Source organism: Anguilla rostrata, chromosome 4, assembly GCF_018555375.3.
Source record: "Anguilla rostrata isolate EN2019 chromosome 4, ASM1855537v3, whole genome shotgun sequence".
In the NCBI taxonomy this organism is placed as follows: domain Eukaryota; kingdom Metazoa; phylum Chordata; class Actinopteri; order Anguilliformes; family Anguillidae; genus Anguilla; species Anguilla rostrata.
This window is the reverse complement of record NC_057936.1, coordinates 31,936,483-31,954,391: the sequence shown is the minus strand read 5'-3', so window position 1 is coordinate 31,954,391 and position 17,909 is coordinate 31,936,483. Positions and strand designations below refer to the sequence as shown.

The 17,909-nt window shown below is 44.4% G+C and overlaps 1 protein-coding gene across 1 annotated transcript in view; it reads left to right on the top strand.

Annotated features, from left to right (window-relative positions):
* LOC135253230 (guanine nucleotide exchange factor VAV3) overlaps positions 1–15,727 on the top strand; it is a 71,007-nt gene extending 55,280 nt beyond the window's left edge. Inside the window, exons 21-27 of the mRNA XM_064332267.1 lie at positions 410–475; positions 1,812–1,846; positions 2,359–2,475; positions 3,623–3,710; positions 4,468–4,597; positions 10,191–10,342; positions 11,315–15,727. Coding sequence (XP_064188337.1) covers positions 410–475; positions 1,812–1,846; positions 2,359–2,475; positions 3,623–3,710; positions 4,468–4,597; positions 10,191–10,342; positions 11,315–11,359 — 633 coding nt within the window. The 3' untranslated portion in view covers positions 11,360–15,727. The remainder of the gene's footprint in view (positions 1–409; positions 476–1,811; positions 1,847–2,358; positions 2,476–3,622; positions 3,711–4,467; positions 4,598–10,190; positions 10,343–11,314) is intronic.
* The last annotated feature ends 2,182 nt before the right edge of the window (positions 15,728–17,909 follow it).

The following is a 17,909-nucleotide window of genomic DNA, read 5'->3' as shown; positions in this document are numbered from 1 at the left end:
AAACCTGAGGATCGTATGGTAATGTGGTGTCTGGCATCAAGAGTCAATTTCACACAGTTCTCTTCTTTTAAGAGTGCTTTCTTTTATGTATGGAAAACAGGCTAATTTCTTTTGCATTCCAATTCAGTCTCGGTTTAGGCTGCGGATGTGAATGCCTGTTTGTTTATGGTGATTGTTTTCCCATGGCGAATAAAGCAGTGCCCTGCTCTGGCATTCAAAGACATGCAAAGGAGTTGCTATCGCTGCGAACCAGGGCCCTTATTTTGATGCTGTTCAAACCTGTCCACGAGGAGAATATGAACAATAATTAACACCAGCTATATATTTGTGGCACCGTGCTAATTGTTACTGAATTATTGAGTGGGAGTCTAGCAGCCAAATGTAATGCAATTATCTGCCATGGTTTCAGGGAAGAATACAGGCGAAGAGAGAAGTTGGCTTCTTTCCAAGTGATGCTGTGAAGCCATGCCCATGTGTAAGCATTAAACTGTAATTCTTTTACATACACTACAATAATAGCTTTTGCCTCAATATGGTAATGAACACATATGCAGTGAAGCAACAGTTTGATGACTGCCAGCCTCTTTTCCCTTTGCCATTTTTCAGTAATTTTATCCCTTATAAGGAGCGCTTCAGATTGAAACATCTTCATAGTTCAGTCCATTCATAAAATGCCCTGCAATTGGAGTCATTTCTTGCTATGGAGTTTCACCAATTTCCCAACTCAAAGAAGAAACCTCTCATGGAATCACAATGAATGCCTCTCATTTCCCTGACTCTTCTAACAAACTGAGGCTTTGCTGTGATGTTTAACATTTATGGTATTTTTATATTTTTCTGTCACCTGTTTTGGCACAGCCCTTATGTAACTTGCAATTTCATAACTTTGAATTCATGTGCAATATATACATATCCTAAGAAACCTCAGGCACCTGGTTGTCTGAGGTCAACAATAAAATGTAGTTAATGATTTAACACTCATTATCATACATTATTGGAAAGATAAGAAGGGCATGCATTTTGGTCATCATAGATCAAGAGGAAGCCACTTGTTGTTACCAAGACTCATTTTAAGATTTGTTCACACAAAACTCTTCTTCTTATTCAACTTCAACACACACTCACATACACACACACGCACACGTTTGAGTAAAGAGAAGACTTCCTGTCTGGGTAAAGAGACAGAATTCACTTGCTTTTCAGATGACCTCAAGAGCTGTACAAATGTGCTAATGCAAGAGCTGTATTTGCCGGCTTGTTATCTACAGTCGCCAAAGATGAGCTCATTAATTACAGATGAAATCTGAGCCACTCTGCAAAACTTATGAAATGTCTTCATTCCTAAACATGTTTAAAATTTGAAAGTTAGAATTTTATTTAGAAGTTCCTTACTTTTGTTACAAAACAGGCTTGATTTCTGACAGGATTTCAAGTTGTTTGCTGAAAGGCAAGAAATCCTATAAAGCTAGTGAACTAATTCTTCTCAGTCACAGGCACTTAGCAAGCTGAGTAAGTGGTAATAAAAACAGTGTTTGATTATTTTCTTTGTCAGGAATGGTACTGTAACTCCTGTTTTTTACTGTGTGTGAAGTTGACCGTGTGAAGAGCAGAATAGGGAACTTACACAAGCATTTAGGAGCTGTGTGAGCGAGACATTAAATTGAATTCTAAAGGCTAAATTAACTATAGCTAAGAGAGATCTCTCATTTAGAAGAGCTGATTTCAGCCACATAGTGAAACACAACTTAATACCTAATGGTTTGGTGAGATTCATTCCACGAATAACGAGTCATTCCATTCCTCTACACCAGGTTCCAAAACCAGTGGATTATTCAGCACAGCCCTGGTATGTCAGCACATTTGTATTATTTTAACACTGTATACTGAAGTGTTATTTTCATCTAGCAGTTTACATTACGAGTTATGAGAGCCATAAACATACTCATATAACGTGTTTGTTATGGTGTTGAGCCCTCTCAAATGATAGTTAACGTTTTCCCTACATTGCATTAATGTTGTAACCGTGTCACCCTTTCAGAAGAGCATGTGGAAATGGAATGATACTCTATCCTGAGAGAGCTGTTATTTTAGTATGGGTTATCACCATTAAGAGCTCTCTTCCCTCTAATATTCAGGCTTCAATTAATTTATTTTTCATGGTTTGTTGTTTATTTGCCACTTTGACACAGTGTTTCTTGACTGCCTTAAGCCAGGGACAGGGAACAATTTCCAAATTTTCTTTTATTTAAAAAAATTTTTGTCATGACAAACGAACGCTGTTCAGCACTTTGGAATAGTTCCATTGTGAAGACTCCATGTAACAAGTGCATTTCGATTGATCGATTGATCATTCCACAGGTTCGCCGGGCCAATGGAGAGGCTCCAGGCGGAGGCAGAGCTCATAAACCGCGGGAACAGCACCTACCTGGTGAGACACAGGAGTAAGGAATGCACGGAGTACGCCATCAGTATAAAGTAAGTCAGCAGAATCTTATTACGCCCTTCATAAGGCAGAATCGCCATAACCTGTTACGAATATGGCCCCTGTCTCTCCCTCATAAACAGTGTGTGGTGCGTTCCCGCAAAGACGTGGCACAGCAAGGGGGCCCCTCTGTGTCTTTCTGTTCCCGTCTGTTCCTACTGCATGGTTTATGGTGCCGGTAAAAAAGAGCACTTTGCTTAAAAAAAGTTTGTGCACACTTGGTTAAATTGTTCTGTGCTGCTGACTCTGGGTCTCTGAGGAATATCTTAGAGTTATCTAGGAACAGCCGAGTGTCTTGCCTTGTGTTAGGCATCATTCGCTCGCCAGGCGAGGAGGGGGAGGGTGTTCTTCAAGGCATTAGCGCTCTTTCATAAGCAGACGGATCGTGCTCAAAGCTCATAATCGCACGACAGTCTTAATTGCCTGCTCTTGCTGTGTGCTTGAACTGTGAACGGTGCAGAACGGCCCCTCAATGGCCGCTCAACTTTATTCATCCTAACGGCAGAAAGAGGATGGCAGGCCATATTTGTTGAAACGGCATGAAACTGTCTGTCTGAAACAGACAATACGTTCTCTTTCCCCCCCCCCCCCCACCCCTCTGTAGTGTGTGGTATGTGCCCTGTCAGGGGAGGAGCCAGCTGGAATAAGACGCCGCCAGAATTCTAAATTAAGCTTTGGCATTTCAATTTATAATAAGCACGTCACTGGATTTTTTTTTGCGTACAATATGGATTAGGAATATTATTAGGAGGCTTATTCGGCAGCCAAGTGATAAGAGGCTCATTCCGGAAAGTAATGAAGATCAGAGGGGGGGGGGGGGGGTGGGAGAGCATGCACGCCCAGACACAAAGGCTAATGTGATTGCGACTCCGCTTGTGCCAGCGTAGCTCATGCCGCCACAATCAAGGGCGCAATGAGTGATTTGGCCCCCGAAAAGCGCCCGCAGATTTACATCGGCACCTCTGTCCCGTAAATACAGTTTGGTAATGAGAACCCGGGCCACTTCTATTGACGTCTCTGTACATTTTGTGTCAGGGAGCTTTGGCCCCCATGCATTATCATGGCAGCTCACCCTTGGGGTCAGTATTGATCTCAATGATCACCAGAAAATTACACTCATAACTTATTCATTGCCCACAGGTATAACAACGATGTGAAGCACATCAAGATCTTAACTAAGGAGAGCTGTTTCTACATCGCAGAGAATAAGAAGTTCAGGAGTATTTTAGTAAGTGAGCAGGCTTTTTTTTTCGTATTAAAAGAAATTACTGTAAACATTTGTTGTTGTTTATAATTTAGTGGTGAGTAATTAATCTTATTTCAGACCCATAAAAACTGAAGGGCTAGGAGGGTTCATGGATCCCAAGGAATGTGGAATGGTCCGGTTGACTAAACATTTCTAATTTCATTCTCTTGGCTTTGAATTTCATCCAGCACTATTCAATGTCAGCAATACAGTATGCTTCTCCACTTTGACGGATTAGTCTGCACAAGCTGATGAACAACATATCTGTCCTGTAGCTGCATAGTCAGATATCCTTACATAGGGCCAGAGGATCTGCCGTGCTATGTTGTTAGCTGCTGTAGCAACACCTGTCTCTTTTGAGCTTCTGGCTTTCTTGATGAGTATCTCCATGGCTGTAATGTTGTGTATTCAGATAACTTCCTTGAGACTGAAAAGGCCATCTATCTTTTTGGATGATTACGGTATGCCCTGACATGAATAACTGTGTTTAATATTATATTAATGTGTCAAGGTGTTACTGGCCATGATTTATAGACAATAAAGTTGAACAGTAATAGCTTCCCAAACAGCTTTGCTTATGATTGTAGTTGCACCAGTGTAGAACACAAATTTGATTTCACTTTTTTTGCCCTGGAAGTGTTGAGGGTTTGAGTCTGGTATGGAGTCTGAATGTGTAAAAATACGGTAGACTAACTGCTTCCTAGTTCACTAATTATTTTTGTTTGATGCGTTTGGCCAGGAGTTGATAGAGTACTACAAGCATCATTCACTGAAAGAGGGCTTCAGAAGTCTGGACACCACATTGCAGTTCCCCTACAAGGAACCAGAGAACGCAGCCATGCACCGAACCAACAGGCCCGGGGGAAACAGTGAGTATACGAGGCACAGCCAGCTTTTTTAAATAAATGAAAGCAAGACATAAATCTCAATTCAAATATTTGTTGAATTAAAAGGTACAATCCACCATAGACACTAATTGGATTTTGTAATTGGACTTGATTTAATAATTCGTATAGTATTCCAAATAACCTTGTAGCGTAACTCGCTTTAAAGTATTCATATATCCAGCCACAATTCCTACAGCTTGGAAAATCTATAGCAGACTTGTTTACTCAGCTGATAGATGCAGGACTGTGATGCCAATTTTCATGAAAATTTTTTTTGGGCATGCCATTTCCCTGTGCATCTTACTGTTTAAATAGAATTAATTTGTTTATGATATACGGCTAAAGTGTGTGTTGTCTTATATGTATGGCACAATAGATTTTCTTCAGGTATTCACACTGATTAATACTTGGAATGTGGTTAAAAAGATAGATACATAAATGTGTTGAGTTCTCATTGGAAGGAAAGGGTTAAAAGCCTTGCTTCTGCTGACAGCTCACTGCTGGCTCTAGCAGCGCTCTGGGTTGATCGAGAGTTTATGAAGCACTGCAATCAGCGCTTAGATGAGATTTCATTGTAGCGCCATATGTCATTGTGCAAAAAAGCAAGAAAAAGAGTCCCAGGATTGCTGAAGGTCGTGCTGCATGTGGGAAATATATCCAGATTGCAAAGCCCCACTCTCATTTTGAAGAGCTTGTCAGTCAAATTTTCCAATCTTTAAACAAACAAACAAAGGAGATTGGGGAGCGACAAGAGTCCTTGACTAAAGAATCCAAATTCATGAAGGCCATTTTTCTCCCTGCAATTCTTGGGAAGGTCTTCTCTCATGGTACCAGATTTGCTCTTCTGTTTTTCCTCCTGCTTTAAAAATGAATGCAAATGTTTGTTTTTTTAATGCAAGTGAATCATCAATATTCATTTCTAAAAAAAATCAGCCTCCATGGCATTGCAGCAAACGTGTAATCATGGTGTTTATATAGACAACTGCACCAACAGAAGACTGAGCAATACCTTGTCAATCAGTGATGTTGCATTATGATCAGAAGGTTTCAGCTGAAATGCAAATATATTATTAAAAAATATATTTTTTAAAAACCTGCTGGCTCTTTCCAGAATCTTTTCACCTGATTGAAATGTCAATCCGCTTTTGGTTAAACACTGTTTTCAATGTGCTAATTAGACTTGTTAGCGGGGGTGACAGTTCATCCGTGCTGTGAGTTTTTGGATGAGGAGATTCGGAAGTAAAATTGAATTTTGTTTCTCTTGCCACAGGCTCCCCTCCCCTCCCCCCCATCCCCATACTGTATGTTTTAATTTCCTGGGACCCCTGGAGTAGGCTGCCATATCTAGTTTTGAAATTCGGTGTTCAGTATTCAGTGTATTCTACTGTGAATGCAATGTACTCTCTTGCTATGGATGGTCGACCTATAACCCTCAATGGCGGTGGTTGCATCATGAATAACAACAACATTTTGAAGGGGGAAAAAAAAGTTTTATGGAAGGTGTTTTTGTGGCGAATAGATGGCGGTTCTGCAACAGGCATTTGACTTCCTCTCATTTTATGGAAGCGGCGTGGGCAGAATCAGAAATGTCAACCGGTCGGATATCACAGGCAGGCAAGGTGGATTGTGGGTAGAAAAGAGACCTTTCTGAAAAGCGCCATGCATTCATGAATAAATGCATCCTGCGATCCACGCTGCTGCAGAGATCGCTCTCTAAATATGTGAGCAGATGTTTTTGAAAAACAGCACAGTCCCAACAGCTCTGTCAAATGCCGGTTATTTAACCTCTACCATCAGCAATGATGGACATTCTGAAAGGGATTCATTGCGCTGGTGTATTTTGGAAATGTTTGTTGTATTTGTATTCTTGCATCCATGACAAACATATTAACATGTTTGAGGTCTTTGCATATCATTATTATATATACATATAAATGATATATACACTACATTTCCAAAAGTATGTGGACACCTCTTAGTAATTAGTGGTTTTGGCTATTTCAGCTACACCCATTGCTAACAGGTACATAAAAGCATGCAGCATGCATCAATCATGCAGCCATGCAATCTCCATTGACAAACACTGGCAGTATAATGGGTCATACTGAAGAGCCCAGTGACTTTCAACATGGCACTGCCATAGGATGCCACCTTTCCGAAGTCAGTTCATCAAATTTCTGCCCTGCTAGAACTGCCCCAGTCAAGTGTAAATGCTGTTATTGTGAAGTGGAAACGTAGGATCAACAGCAGCTCGGCTGAGAAGCGGTAGACCACACTCGTTCACAGAATGGGGCTGCCGAGTGCTGAAGCATGTGACGTGTAAAACTCACCTGTACTCGGTTGCAGCACTACCGCTGGAATCACTGTCAGCACAAGGACTGTTTGTCAAGAGTTTCGTGAAATAGATTTTCGTGGCCGAGCAGCCATACACAAGCCTAAAATCACCGTGTACCATGCCAAGGGTTGGCTGGCGTGGTGTAAAGCACACCCCCATTGGACTCTGGAGCAGCAGAAACATGTTCTCTGGAACGATGAATCACGCTTCACCTCCCGGCAGTCTGACGGACGAATCTGGGTTTGTGCCAACTGTAAAGTTTGGTGGAGGAGGAATAATGGTCTGGGCCTGTTTTTCATGGTTTGGGCTTGGCCCCTTAATTCCAGTGAAGGGAAATCTTAATGCTACAGCATACAATGACATTGTAGAGAATGGGGCAACAGTTTGGTGAAGGCCCTTTTCTGTTTCAGTATGACAATGCCCTCATGCAGAAAGCAAGGGCCATTAAGAAATGGTTTGCGTAGTTTGGTGGAGAAAAACTTGACTGGCCTGCACAAATACCTTACCACAGCCCCATAAAACACCTTTGGGATGAATTGGAATGTCGACTGCGAGCCAGGCCTTATGCCCAACATCAGCACCTGACCTAACTAATGTTCTTGTGGCTGAATGGAAGCAAATCCCTGCAACCATGTTCCAAAATCTAGTGGAAAGCCTTCCCAGAAAAATGGAGGCTGTTATAGCAGTAAAGGGGGGACTAACTCCATATCAATGCCCATGGTTTTGGGATGAGATGTTCAACAAGCACACATGGGTGTGATGTTTGAGTGTCCACATACTTTTGGCCATGTAGTGTATGTCTGTAAAGATTACGTACTGTACATGCAGTATGTTTACAACGAAAGGGAACTTTAATTTCTTTTAGAGGAACATGTCAAAACACTAAAAATAGTAAAATACATATAAAACAAGCTCATTGAACATTACCATGCAGTGAAGTAGAAAAAAACATCTTTAAACGCTTTAATTATGCGTGTGCTTGTACACACCGTCTCTGTTTCCTCCTGCCAGTGTGTTTGACATGGAAGGCCCTTTGCGGGGTGTTGATGCCTGACACTCACCGTTACGCCTCTGTCTGAGGAGGCGGTGAGGACCTCGGCGCAGCCTGTCGCGGGTCAGCCAGCGTGCACCGTGTGTGTGGGCGGGGGCGTGGAAGCTTCCACGCTGAAGACTTAAGGCCTGCAGGCCCGTTTTTTAACTGCTATGGTGGTAAATTTGTGCCATGTTGCACACTGTATTGCATTTGCCTTCTGCGGGAGGGGGGGCCAGTAAACATATTGCGGAGTTGACACTAACTTTTTCAGCATATTGGTCTAGCTAGTCAGATGCGGCATCAGATGGCAACATAACGGAGTCTAACATGAGGGAAGGAACTGTTTCTGAACTTCTGTGCTGTTCATCTCAGCAAATGGAACAAGACAAATAAGTCAGTTCCCCTGTATTGCCTTCTTCAGTTTATGTGCGTTAGGGCAAAGTAAGATGAATACAATTTTCACCCGATTTTTCACACGGTTTTCATTTTACAAGGCAAACCAATACTAGTGCCACCTGCACAAATCTGGAGTTTGGCTTATCTGTGGCTGTTAGGCACCATTGTATGTTTTAAAATATGAACTTGAAGCTGGAGTTTGGTATAATTCTGGCTGTTAGTTGCAGTTTTTTTTTTTTTTTTTACTGCGCTGTTATCAGCCTTTGTTTGCCTTTCAACTTTTGGTTGATATTAAACATATCTTTTCCTTTGCTTCTCTCCTTTTTTCTTTGCTTCCCTCCCCCCTCCCCCACCCCCTCCCCCTCCCCAAGCTCCATTTCTCTGTGGGCTTTCTTTTGTAACTGCTGCCGGCTACAGCTTTGTTCCTCCCTCCTCTGCTCCTTTCTGGTCAGGTACAGGTACTGCTTTCTATTCCTTTTCATTTGGCTTTTTAGCAGTCTGCGCAGGCCCATATCAGGCTTATCATTCCCCCTACACCATCCCGAGCTTTGCATTTCTCTGTGGTTGTGTTTTTGGTGTGTGCATGTGTGTGTGTGTGTGTGCGTGTTAAACTTATGCTGTCTTCTTCTGTGCTGTCAGAGACGTGGCCTCCCTGTGGGTAATTTCCCATTTCGGGGACGTACCCCTGGAGGCTGAACATATCCGTCTGGCCCAATGAAATGTTACCGAGAGCCATTATCCGAGCGGGCTTCCTTGTCCTCGGCACAGCTGAGAATGCAGGAGGCAGGCAGGGTCAAATTGTTGTTCCTCCTAAGAGCTCTAAGCTCAGTTTATACTGTCATTTTAGTGGGCGTATGAATGCAGCTTATTGGCTCAACGCCATCTGTCTGTACCAGGCAGTTTGGAAACAACATGTTGATTACTGGAAACAAAGAGGCACGCACTCGCACACACCTAGCAGTAGGGCTCAGAGGTCTTTCTGAAAGAGAAAGAGAGGCACTCACCTGACACGCATGTAAACAAAGTGACGTTTAAAGTCATTTAGTGATATATATATATATATATATATGTACAGTATATATATATGTGTGTGTGTGTGTGTGCGGTTGTGTGTTATTGATTGTGTCAGGCGTATTTAAGGCAACACAAAAATGCACTTGCCAGATAAGCAGTGGATTCATTTTTTTTTACATCTAGTTTTTCTTTCCTCCTGAATGTCGGGAACAGCTCTTGTGTGGTTTTATTGCACCAAATGAGTGTGGATTATGCTGTTGACACATCTCTAGGCATAATCAGTTGAGCCACTTCATTTTGATTCGATCTGCCTTGATTTGTAAAAAAATAAAAAAATAATTCATTTATTTTAATTGGATGTGCTAAGACAGGCAAATGAGTGTGGACTGAATTAAAATGTTTGTGTTAGATCCGGGAATTCCACCATGAGTCACTTGTGTAAATGTGAGAATCACACTGTATTTCAGTACACTTTCTGATAGTTTGTCATCCTCCCTTGTTCAACACACACACACACACTGAACACACGCACACACTCGCACACACACTGAACACACAAACACACACACACACACACTGAACACACAAACACACACACACATACACACACACACATGCACGCGCACACACACAGATGCACGCACGCACACACACACACACACACACACACACACAGGCACATTCAACACACACACGCACACACGGTTGTGCACACACGCACACACACACACACACACACACACACACACGTGAACACACATACGCACAGGGCTTACACTTTACTCTCTGTCTTTCAGTGTTCACCCCGAAAGTCATGGGCATCGCCATCGCCCGTTATGACTTCTGCGCCAGAGACACACGGGAGCTGTCCCTCCAGGAAGGGGATGTGGTGAAGATCTACACAACGTCCGGCGCCAACGGATGGTGGAGGGGGGAGGTTAATGGCCGGGTGAGTGGCCCCCACCCAGTGGGGGAGCCGTAAACAAACAGCGACACCCCGATAAGGCCGGGAAAGATATTGTTCGTACAACCATGTATAATGAACATCCCCCGCTCACACAAATTCATTTAAAGTGGAATCCCATTAAGTCTGTGGGAAAAAAAGAACTGGGGAATCAAAAGAGCAAACAGTGATGTGGATGAAGGCTTTATGCATTTTCCTCCCTGTGGGATGGGGGGGGGGGGGAACACAAAAACAAAACCTGTGTCTTTCTTTTTTGTCTCTGGCTTTTATGCTCCTCCACTTAAACTACTCACGCCGTTCGAAACAAGGGCCCTGGTCTTTTTTTAACTGAAATGTCGAGGTTCTTGCTTTTCTTTTGCGGGTGTCGTTAATAGTTTTGTGGATCAGTGGGCATCGGTGCCTTTGTGCGGCCCCGATGGGTCTGTGTGGGCTGCTGGGAATGTGGAGGGCTGAGTGGTTTTCACAGTGGTCACAGATTGAGCCCCCGTGGAGCAACTGGCCCTGTGACTCAAAGGTCACTCAAAGGTCTGCGTCCAGGCCCCCTGTCTCCGCCAGACCTCGTGTGCCCCGTTAAGAGGGGAAAGAGCAAAGATGGGGGTGGGCAAAAGAGGGGTCTTTTGGCGATGTGACGTTTTTCCCGTCTTGGCTGCATGTGAGGGAGTCAGACCGTCAGTGAATCAGATAATGGCGGAAGCGCACCAAGCGCAGAGCTGTGATGGACTACTGCTGGATTTTATTATCCCAAGCACAGCTGCAGCCATCAGCGCTTGGTAACCCAACACGGTAACTGTTCTGCCTAATGTACTGTGAAGCACATCTCATTGGCCGCTCCCTCCCCGCCTGCCGATTTTTGCTCCCCGTCTTCAAGGTTATTGATAGACAGCCGCTCTCTGATGCAAGCCCGAGTAATATTCTCTCCTCTTACTGTAGTTTGATCCTGCCTTCTTCCAATTTCAGGTGGGCTGGTTCCCCTCCACCTACGTAGAAGAGGGAGAAGAGTGATGGACACGGGAGGCGGGGACACCCGGAACTCCGCCCTCGCCCCCCCCTCCTGCTGCTCTGCCCTCGAACAACTTTGGGGGGAAAAAAAAAGGAAAAGTGTGAGACAATGCAAAAGAAAAAAAAAGAAGAAGCAACAACAAAAAAGGAAACGCCCCGGTTGGGCCGCTGGCTTTGCCGCGGCTGGGAAGCGCGGGGAGCTGCGCGCTAGCCCGCGCTGACAGATTAATGGCTAGCCTGCAGCTTTAGCGGCGAGAGGCTGCCAGTCTGCCTGTCAGCGGGGACCCGCTCGGAGCCAGACCCTCTGCCTCCCGGAAGAAGCTCACGCATCCAGACAGCTTCATTCCCCCTGTCACTCTCCCCGCCTGCCGGCTGCGGCAGCCCTGTCGCTGGTAAATATTTAAATACATCTCCATCCCCAGCAAAGAGTCTCCTTGATGAGTTGGAATTAGGAAAAAAAAAAAAAAAAAAAAGCCCTTAGCTGTTTCATTTTAGCCCCGCAAGACGCTTCCTCTGTGCTGACCTTGCCGGTGTCCTACTTACCTGTGTTATTATTGATGACTTCATCCTCCTCCCTCCCTCGCTCTCAGAGCGAAAGGCTGGGCGGCCAGCACGCTGTCTGCCACCTAAGCCTCTTTTCGGCACGCATCGCGATCGCTGCCCCGGACTCTGAAATGCCCCGAAACGGCACGCGGGCCCGCAGAGAGAACGGGCGGGGAGCGCCGTGTCACGTGACCGGTTGATTGCTGTCGTGTTCTCCGCCCCTCGTGTTTGGTTCAATGTAAAGACGTTTACTGTTTTTTCTTTTCTTTTTTTTGCTGTACTTATCTCAGAAGGCGCGTTGTTTGCTGTCACACGGCGTTTATCTGATTTTCAGATAGCTGCGGTGTCAGCGAACAAGCAAATACAGCCGCAACGCCGAGCAGCTTGTTGACAGAAAACAAAGGCGATCGCTCCGTCGCTCTTGTAAACAATTTGGGCCTGCAACTCGGAGAAGACTGCGGCTTTCCACTCCGAAGGGATCTCATTAGATATTACAGCCGGCACCTTCCTAATCCAGTAATGAGTAGGATTTGTGCACGTTTGACAAAATAATTGCATTGAACTGAGCAGGTGCAAAACACTGTCATCGGAATGATAAAAAGTAATAATTATCGAGTGGGTTTAAAAACCAGCTCAACGCGGCAATTTGCGGGAGTTAAATTTAGTGTTCAGGTGCATAGTTAGGCTGGTAGAAGAGCATCTGTCTGTTTTGCTTGTCTGTGTGAATGGCAGATTTTGAAATGGGGTAAAACAGAACTTGACATGTTAACGGCCATTAAATGTGCTGGGTAGGCAGGCAAAGCGGAGAAGATTTACATTAGACCTTTCCGTACTGGCTGCAGCCATGCTAAAGTGGAAGGGAAACCTGAAGCCATGGACAAATTTGAACAAATTCACACACGCATACGACTGAATACAAAACAACGTCACACCTGTGTCTCCAAGAATAATTTTCTAAAATTAATTTACCTTTTTAATCTTATGAATGAGTCTTTTGAGGATTTTGCAAATGAAAATAAATGCTGACACTGAAATAAGGGGAAGATTGACTGTTCCATTAGCAGTAGCCCCAGGGCGTTAGCATGCCTGTTGTATCCGCGGCTAATCATGCCAAATTCAGAATTAGAATCCCAGTCACACGTTTCCTGTGGAAGTGCTGCCAACAGGAGCCGGAGTGAGCCCTTTTCCTTTGAGTTACAATATGTGACAGGTGCGCGTTGTTTTCTGTTGTTGGAAAACAGTAAGGCGAAGGCAAGCAAAGAGCAGTGCACAAAAGCCGGATTTAACCCTCAGCGGCTTTGCGGAAACTTTAAATATAATCGCGGCGCTTCGCTCGGGGCCGCTGGGAACGGAATGCGGCTCGCCCTCGCTTCGGCGCGGTCTCCGCCGCCGTTCGGTTCTGCTGAAGGCCGCGTTCACCGCCCGTCCAGGATTAATAACTCCGGAGACAAAGGGTACCGTGGGCCTTCGCGTGATGCACAACTGCTGTGGCAGATTAAACATCATTCGGAAGCCGCTGCTGTGACAAGCTTGCACACAGGCAACGCTCAGCCGCTGAGGTTTAATAAAGCGACAGATCTCAGTTCACACAAATGCTACAGGAGCGTGACGTGCTTCTCTCCAACGACGCCTTGACGCCGTGGTGACCAGCAGGCCGCAGCGGTCGGCGTCGATGTTCAGAACCCCACGCAGACTAGAATAACGCGCGTGCGGGCTGAGCGTGCTAATGCACCGGGTGCTGCACGCTGGTGGCTTAACCTCAGCTTTTGCCAAGGGCCGGGGTACATAGATTGACACTAGAGAGAGCTGTTGGAATGCTGTGAAATTTTACCTCCCTTCCTACCCTGCAATAAGACTGAGAGGCACTCCTAGCGATGACTGAGTCCAGCAATAGGTTGTTAGACAGTACTGCTCTGTCAAACCTTATATCTATTTTATATCTACGTTGTTTAATTTTTTCACCTATACTTCCTGAATAGTTGTTGCTGAGAAACGGGCATGTTTCCTGTCTGGTACAGTTTGAGCTCTGAAAGTTAAAGAGGAAAACAAATGCCTCGAAACAACAATATTGCATTTCTACTTCCTGAAAGGATTATCTATTAAGGACTTAAATGAAAGGACTGGTCAGGTTGTTTTCGTATTTAATGAAAAAATTGCTTACATGCTTCTTAATGTGAGTGTTCTGGTGTAAGTATGCCCTTATCTCCCACAGCGTGAATTTCTGTGTTGCTAAAGCTGATCAGAACAATATATATGCACTTGTGAAAATGTTCCAAATATGCTGTTTGATAGTCAGGTTTGCTACAATATATGTGGTCAAGGATGCCCATTTATTGAATTGCTTAAAGAAATGTATTGAAGGAATTTTTGTACTGGATATAACATATTGTGAACTGTGTTCAGTTTGTATATGAGATTTTTTTGTATCTTTTTCTGTTTTTGTACATTTTAGATTAAGTTAGCTGCTACAATGCCTGCAGTTGTTTTCCCTATTTGGGAGAATGAAAAAATTATTTTATTTTTTTTTAATGTATGATTTTACCATGTTAATGAAGGATTACTTGCATTTTCATTGCACACAATGCTGCCTAGTTGCCACTAGATGTCAGCATTGAAAACAACACGGATTCCTTACTTAATTCAACAGCCGATCCGAAGAGAACAATTACGCCCATCCACCTTAACTTGTACGTAAAATAATTGTTTCCACGGTCTTATCTGAGAAATATTTGGGGTAATTGTTTAACTTATATAATATTATATATGAATTTATTACTATTCAGCTTCATTAAATACTATGTATTGCCTTTTCACACAGTTTGCTCTCTACAAAGCATTGATCTCGGACTGTGTACTGAAAAAACCATAGGCACTTGGCTGGTGTCTGATGTAGCCATCAGAACCCATTTGCACCCCAGATGTGAGGACTATTTCACGAATGCGGTTTCCCAATAATTGTCCAACGACTGGGACAATCCGGTTTCTTACAGGTCACCAATCAAAATACATGGCGTTTCGGACGGTCCAGCGGCCCCGCACACAGAGCTTAAGTAGCTTTTGTCGTTCGCTTAAACGCGGAGGCCGTCCGGGCGGAGCAGAGATTATCGCTGCCCGTTGAAGCGCTTCTGCTTTCACTCAGACGAGAGGCGCAAGAATTGGTTTTCTAAGCTCCGCTCCGGTAATCTGTTCACTTTCCTCTTCCCAGGAGATGAACTCTGACAACAGGGATTTGACAGCTTCTATATATATGAGGAACATCCTCGCTGCAGACCACCTCTGCTCTAATCATCCTGTGATCTCTAACCCCCGCAAATGCCTGTTCTGTCACCGCGCTGCATTGCTGCAGATGCAGCCGCTCGCTGGTTAACTCTGTAGACGGACGAAATCCACGTTTGGGGTGAGGGGGGTGAGGGGGGTGCAGCGTGTAACGTCTTGCACACCAGTATTGAGGTGGGTGGTGGGTGGGGGGAGAAAGACCCATTTTTGCTTCTGATTGGATTAATTATTTTGTCAGTGTTTACATCAATCGAAGCCTTGTCCCTGTTTCACTAAAGCCATATTTAGTCCGTAAGTCTGCATTGTTCCTGTATAAAAAAGCCTATCCCAATCAATAGTTCCTCTGATATATTGAACAGTGTATTGATAATATGTGCTCTTCCCTGAAGCCAAAGATGTGTCTCTGCTCATGGAGTTCAGATACCATGGAAACCTGCCATGGCGACCTTATGTGTTGCTGTGCAGTCCGAGTTTATCACCTATTGCTGTATCATAATAAACTGTGAATATGTACAAATCACACAATAAAATGTATATTGCTTTTTTTGTAAAGTGGGTTCATGTGTGTGTTTTTTTTTCCACAAGTGAACTTGGAAAAAATTTGTATTTCATTTGCAGATGATGAGATGTTATTACCTTTTCAGTTGACTGACTGGGGAGCACCTTTAAAGGCACTTATTTGCTTATTTAATTATGTCTGCTGGCTGGTATGTTTTACAGGCTTAATTGGCTAATTGGCATGCATGAGAATGCTCTAAATTAAGCCACGTATCCACCTTGGTCATTTCAGAAATGAGAATGGGGATCTATCAGAAACTGAAGAGCTGAAAAGCTGTTTGCTCATGCTGTAGTGTGTGAAATGAAATGCGGTTCTTCATTTGCATGACCGTTATCTGTCTGCATTTATAGCAATTTAGCATTAAAATGAAAAACCGACATGTAAATCAGAGATAAAATATTACATCTAGCTGCAGCAAACCTAAAAGATATTAGATCAATTGCACATGTTTGTGCCATTTCAGTACAGTCATGTGTTCTTGTCCTAAAAAATATGCATGTATAGGCTGCACAAATAGAAGTATATGAATAGACTAAGTGAATGGGGTATTTTGCAGATGGTATGTTTTCTAGTATATGCAGTCTGTGTTGACATAATACTAAAACATTCTCTTATATTTGATATTTGAACGTATGTTTTCTTAAATGTGTTCTGTACAGTTTACCTTCGTTTTTTAAAATCTGCAGACATGATGGTGTATTGTACGTAGGCTATGATGAATGTAGATAGTACGGCATGTTGTTTTTGCGAGATATATTTTGTTGGTTGATTACAAGTATAATATATGTGTTAATTTGTAGTAATAGTGCATATGTAGATGGGTGTTTATGTATTTGCAGTAAAGTCCATGATTTGTGCCACACACGGTGAATGAAAGAACTCGCTCTGTGGACGGAATACGGGTGCAGCTGCTCGGTATTTGCAGTCGGTTACTCGCGCGTCTGTGCGTGGCGGTCGCCGCGCCGACGCTCTGGCCGTGGCGGCCAGGCGGGCGCTGAGTCTCATCTACAGTAAGGTCGCCACCTGAGCCCCATTTTTCACGCGTCCGGGGAAATCTGAGGGCAGAACGCCGCCTGGCCCCTCGTTTATCCACAAGGTTAAAGGGAAAGGAAAAGCCCGGAGCGAAACCTACGGCACCGCGCGTACGGGCGGTCCGGTCCCACTGTTCGTAACGTCTGTAATATCACCTTTCGTTTCCTGAAAGGGGGGGGGGGTGGGTGACGGAAGTCCGTCCGTATTTCCAATCAGACAAAGACGGTGCCGTGGCTGTGGTCTGAGCCATCTGCTTCCCGGTTGCGTAAGGACGGGGGGAGACGCCCCGCTGGCGTGCGGCGGGTCTCGGCGATTTGCTCCCTGATCCGTCGCTAAGGGAGCGCGGTAACAAAGACCCGACTCTCCACCCTGTAGCCATGGCTGTGACGGCCCGCCTCGCCGCTGCGCTCGCAGAAGCCGTGCGCGCAGACAGGAAACAGATGGTGAGGACGGGACGTCCATTTACTTTACCAGCCCTCAGTGCTGCTGACTGCAGAAAGGAGCTTTGCTCTACAGCACGGATGGACCGCCACTACTGTGGCACAATTTATTTATGAAACATTTATCAGAATGCGGATTATTATTATTATTATTATTATTGATACTACTACTACTACTACTACTACTAATAATAATAATAATAATAATAAGCATTAGCACGGTTACCCCGTGTTTGACTGTTGCTGCCAATGACTAGTTTGACCAGAGTTTCTACCCATCTGGACTGCCAGAGATGTGCTGTTTACCGCATGCTCCTGCTGGTCCTTAGGGGAGACATCACTTCAGAGGCAGTTACTGGTGTGTAAATATCAGGCTCCCCACTCTCCTCCCCGAGACCGTCTGCAGTGCACACACAGCGCTGTGATCTCCCAGAATGCTCCCGCTGATTTAAAAGCAAAGAAATCCAGATCGCACGCTCAATCAGACCACGGGTCCTCCTACCCCTAAAAGAGAGCGCTACGCTTATTAGTATCTGGCTCTGTGTGTGACAGGGTTTTAATCAACACTTGCATGGGAGCCTTAAGCCATTACCTGACAGTTCCCCCCTCGCTTGTGCGGTATTGAAATGCACACTTGTAGCGGCGCTTTCCCTCTGATAGGCAGTACTTGCTTGCCTGGATGACCTGTGAGATGAAACATCTG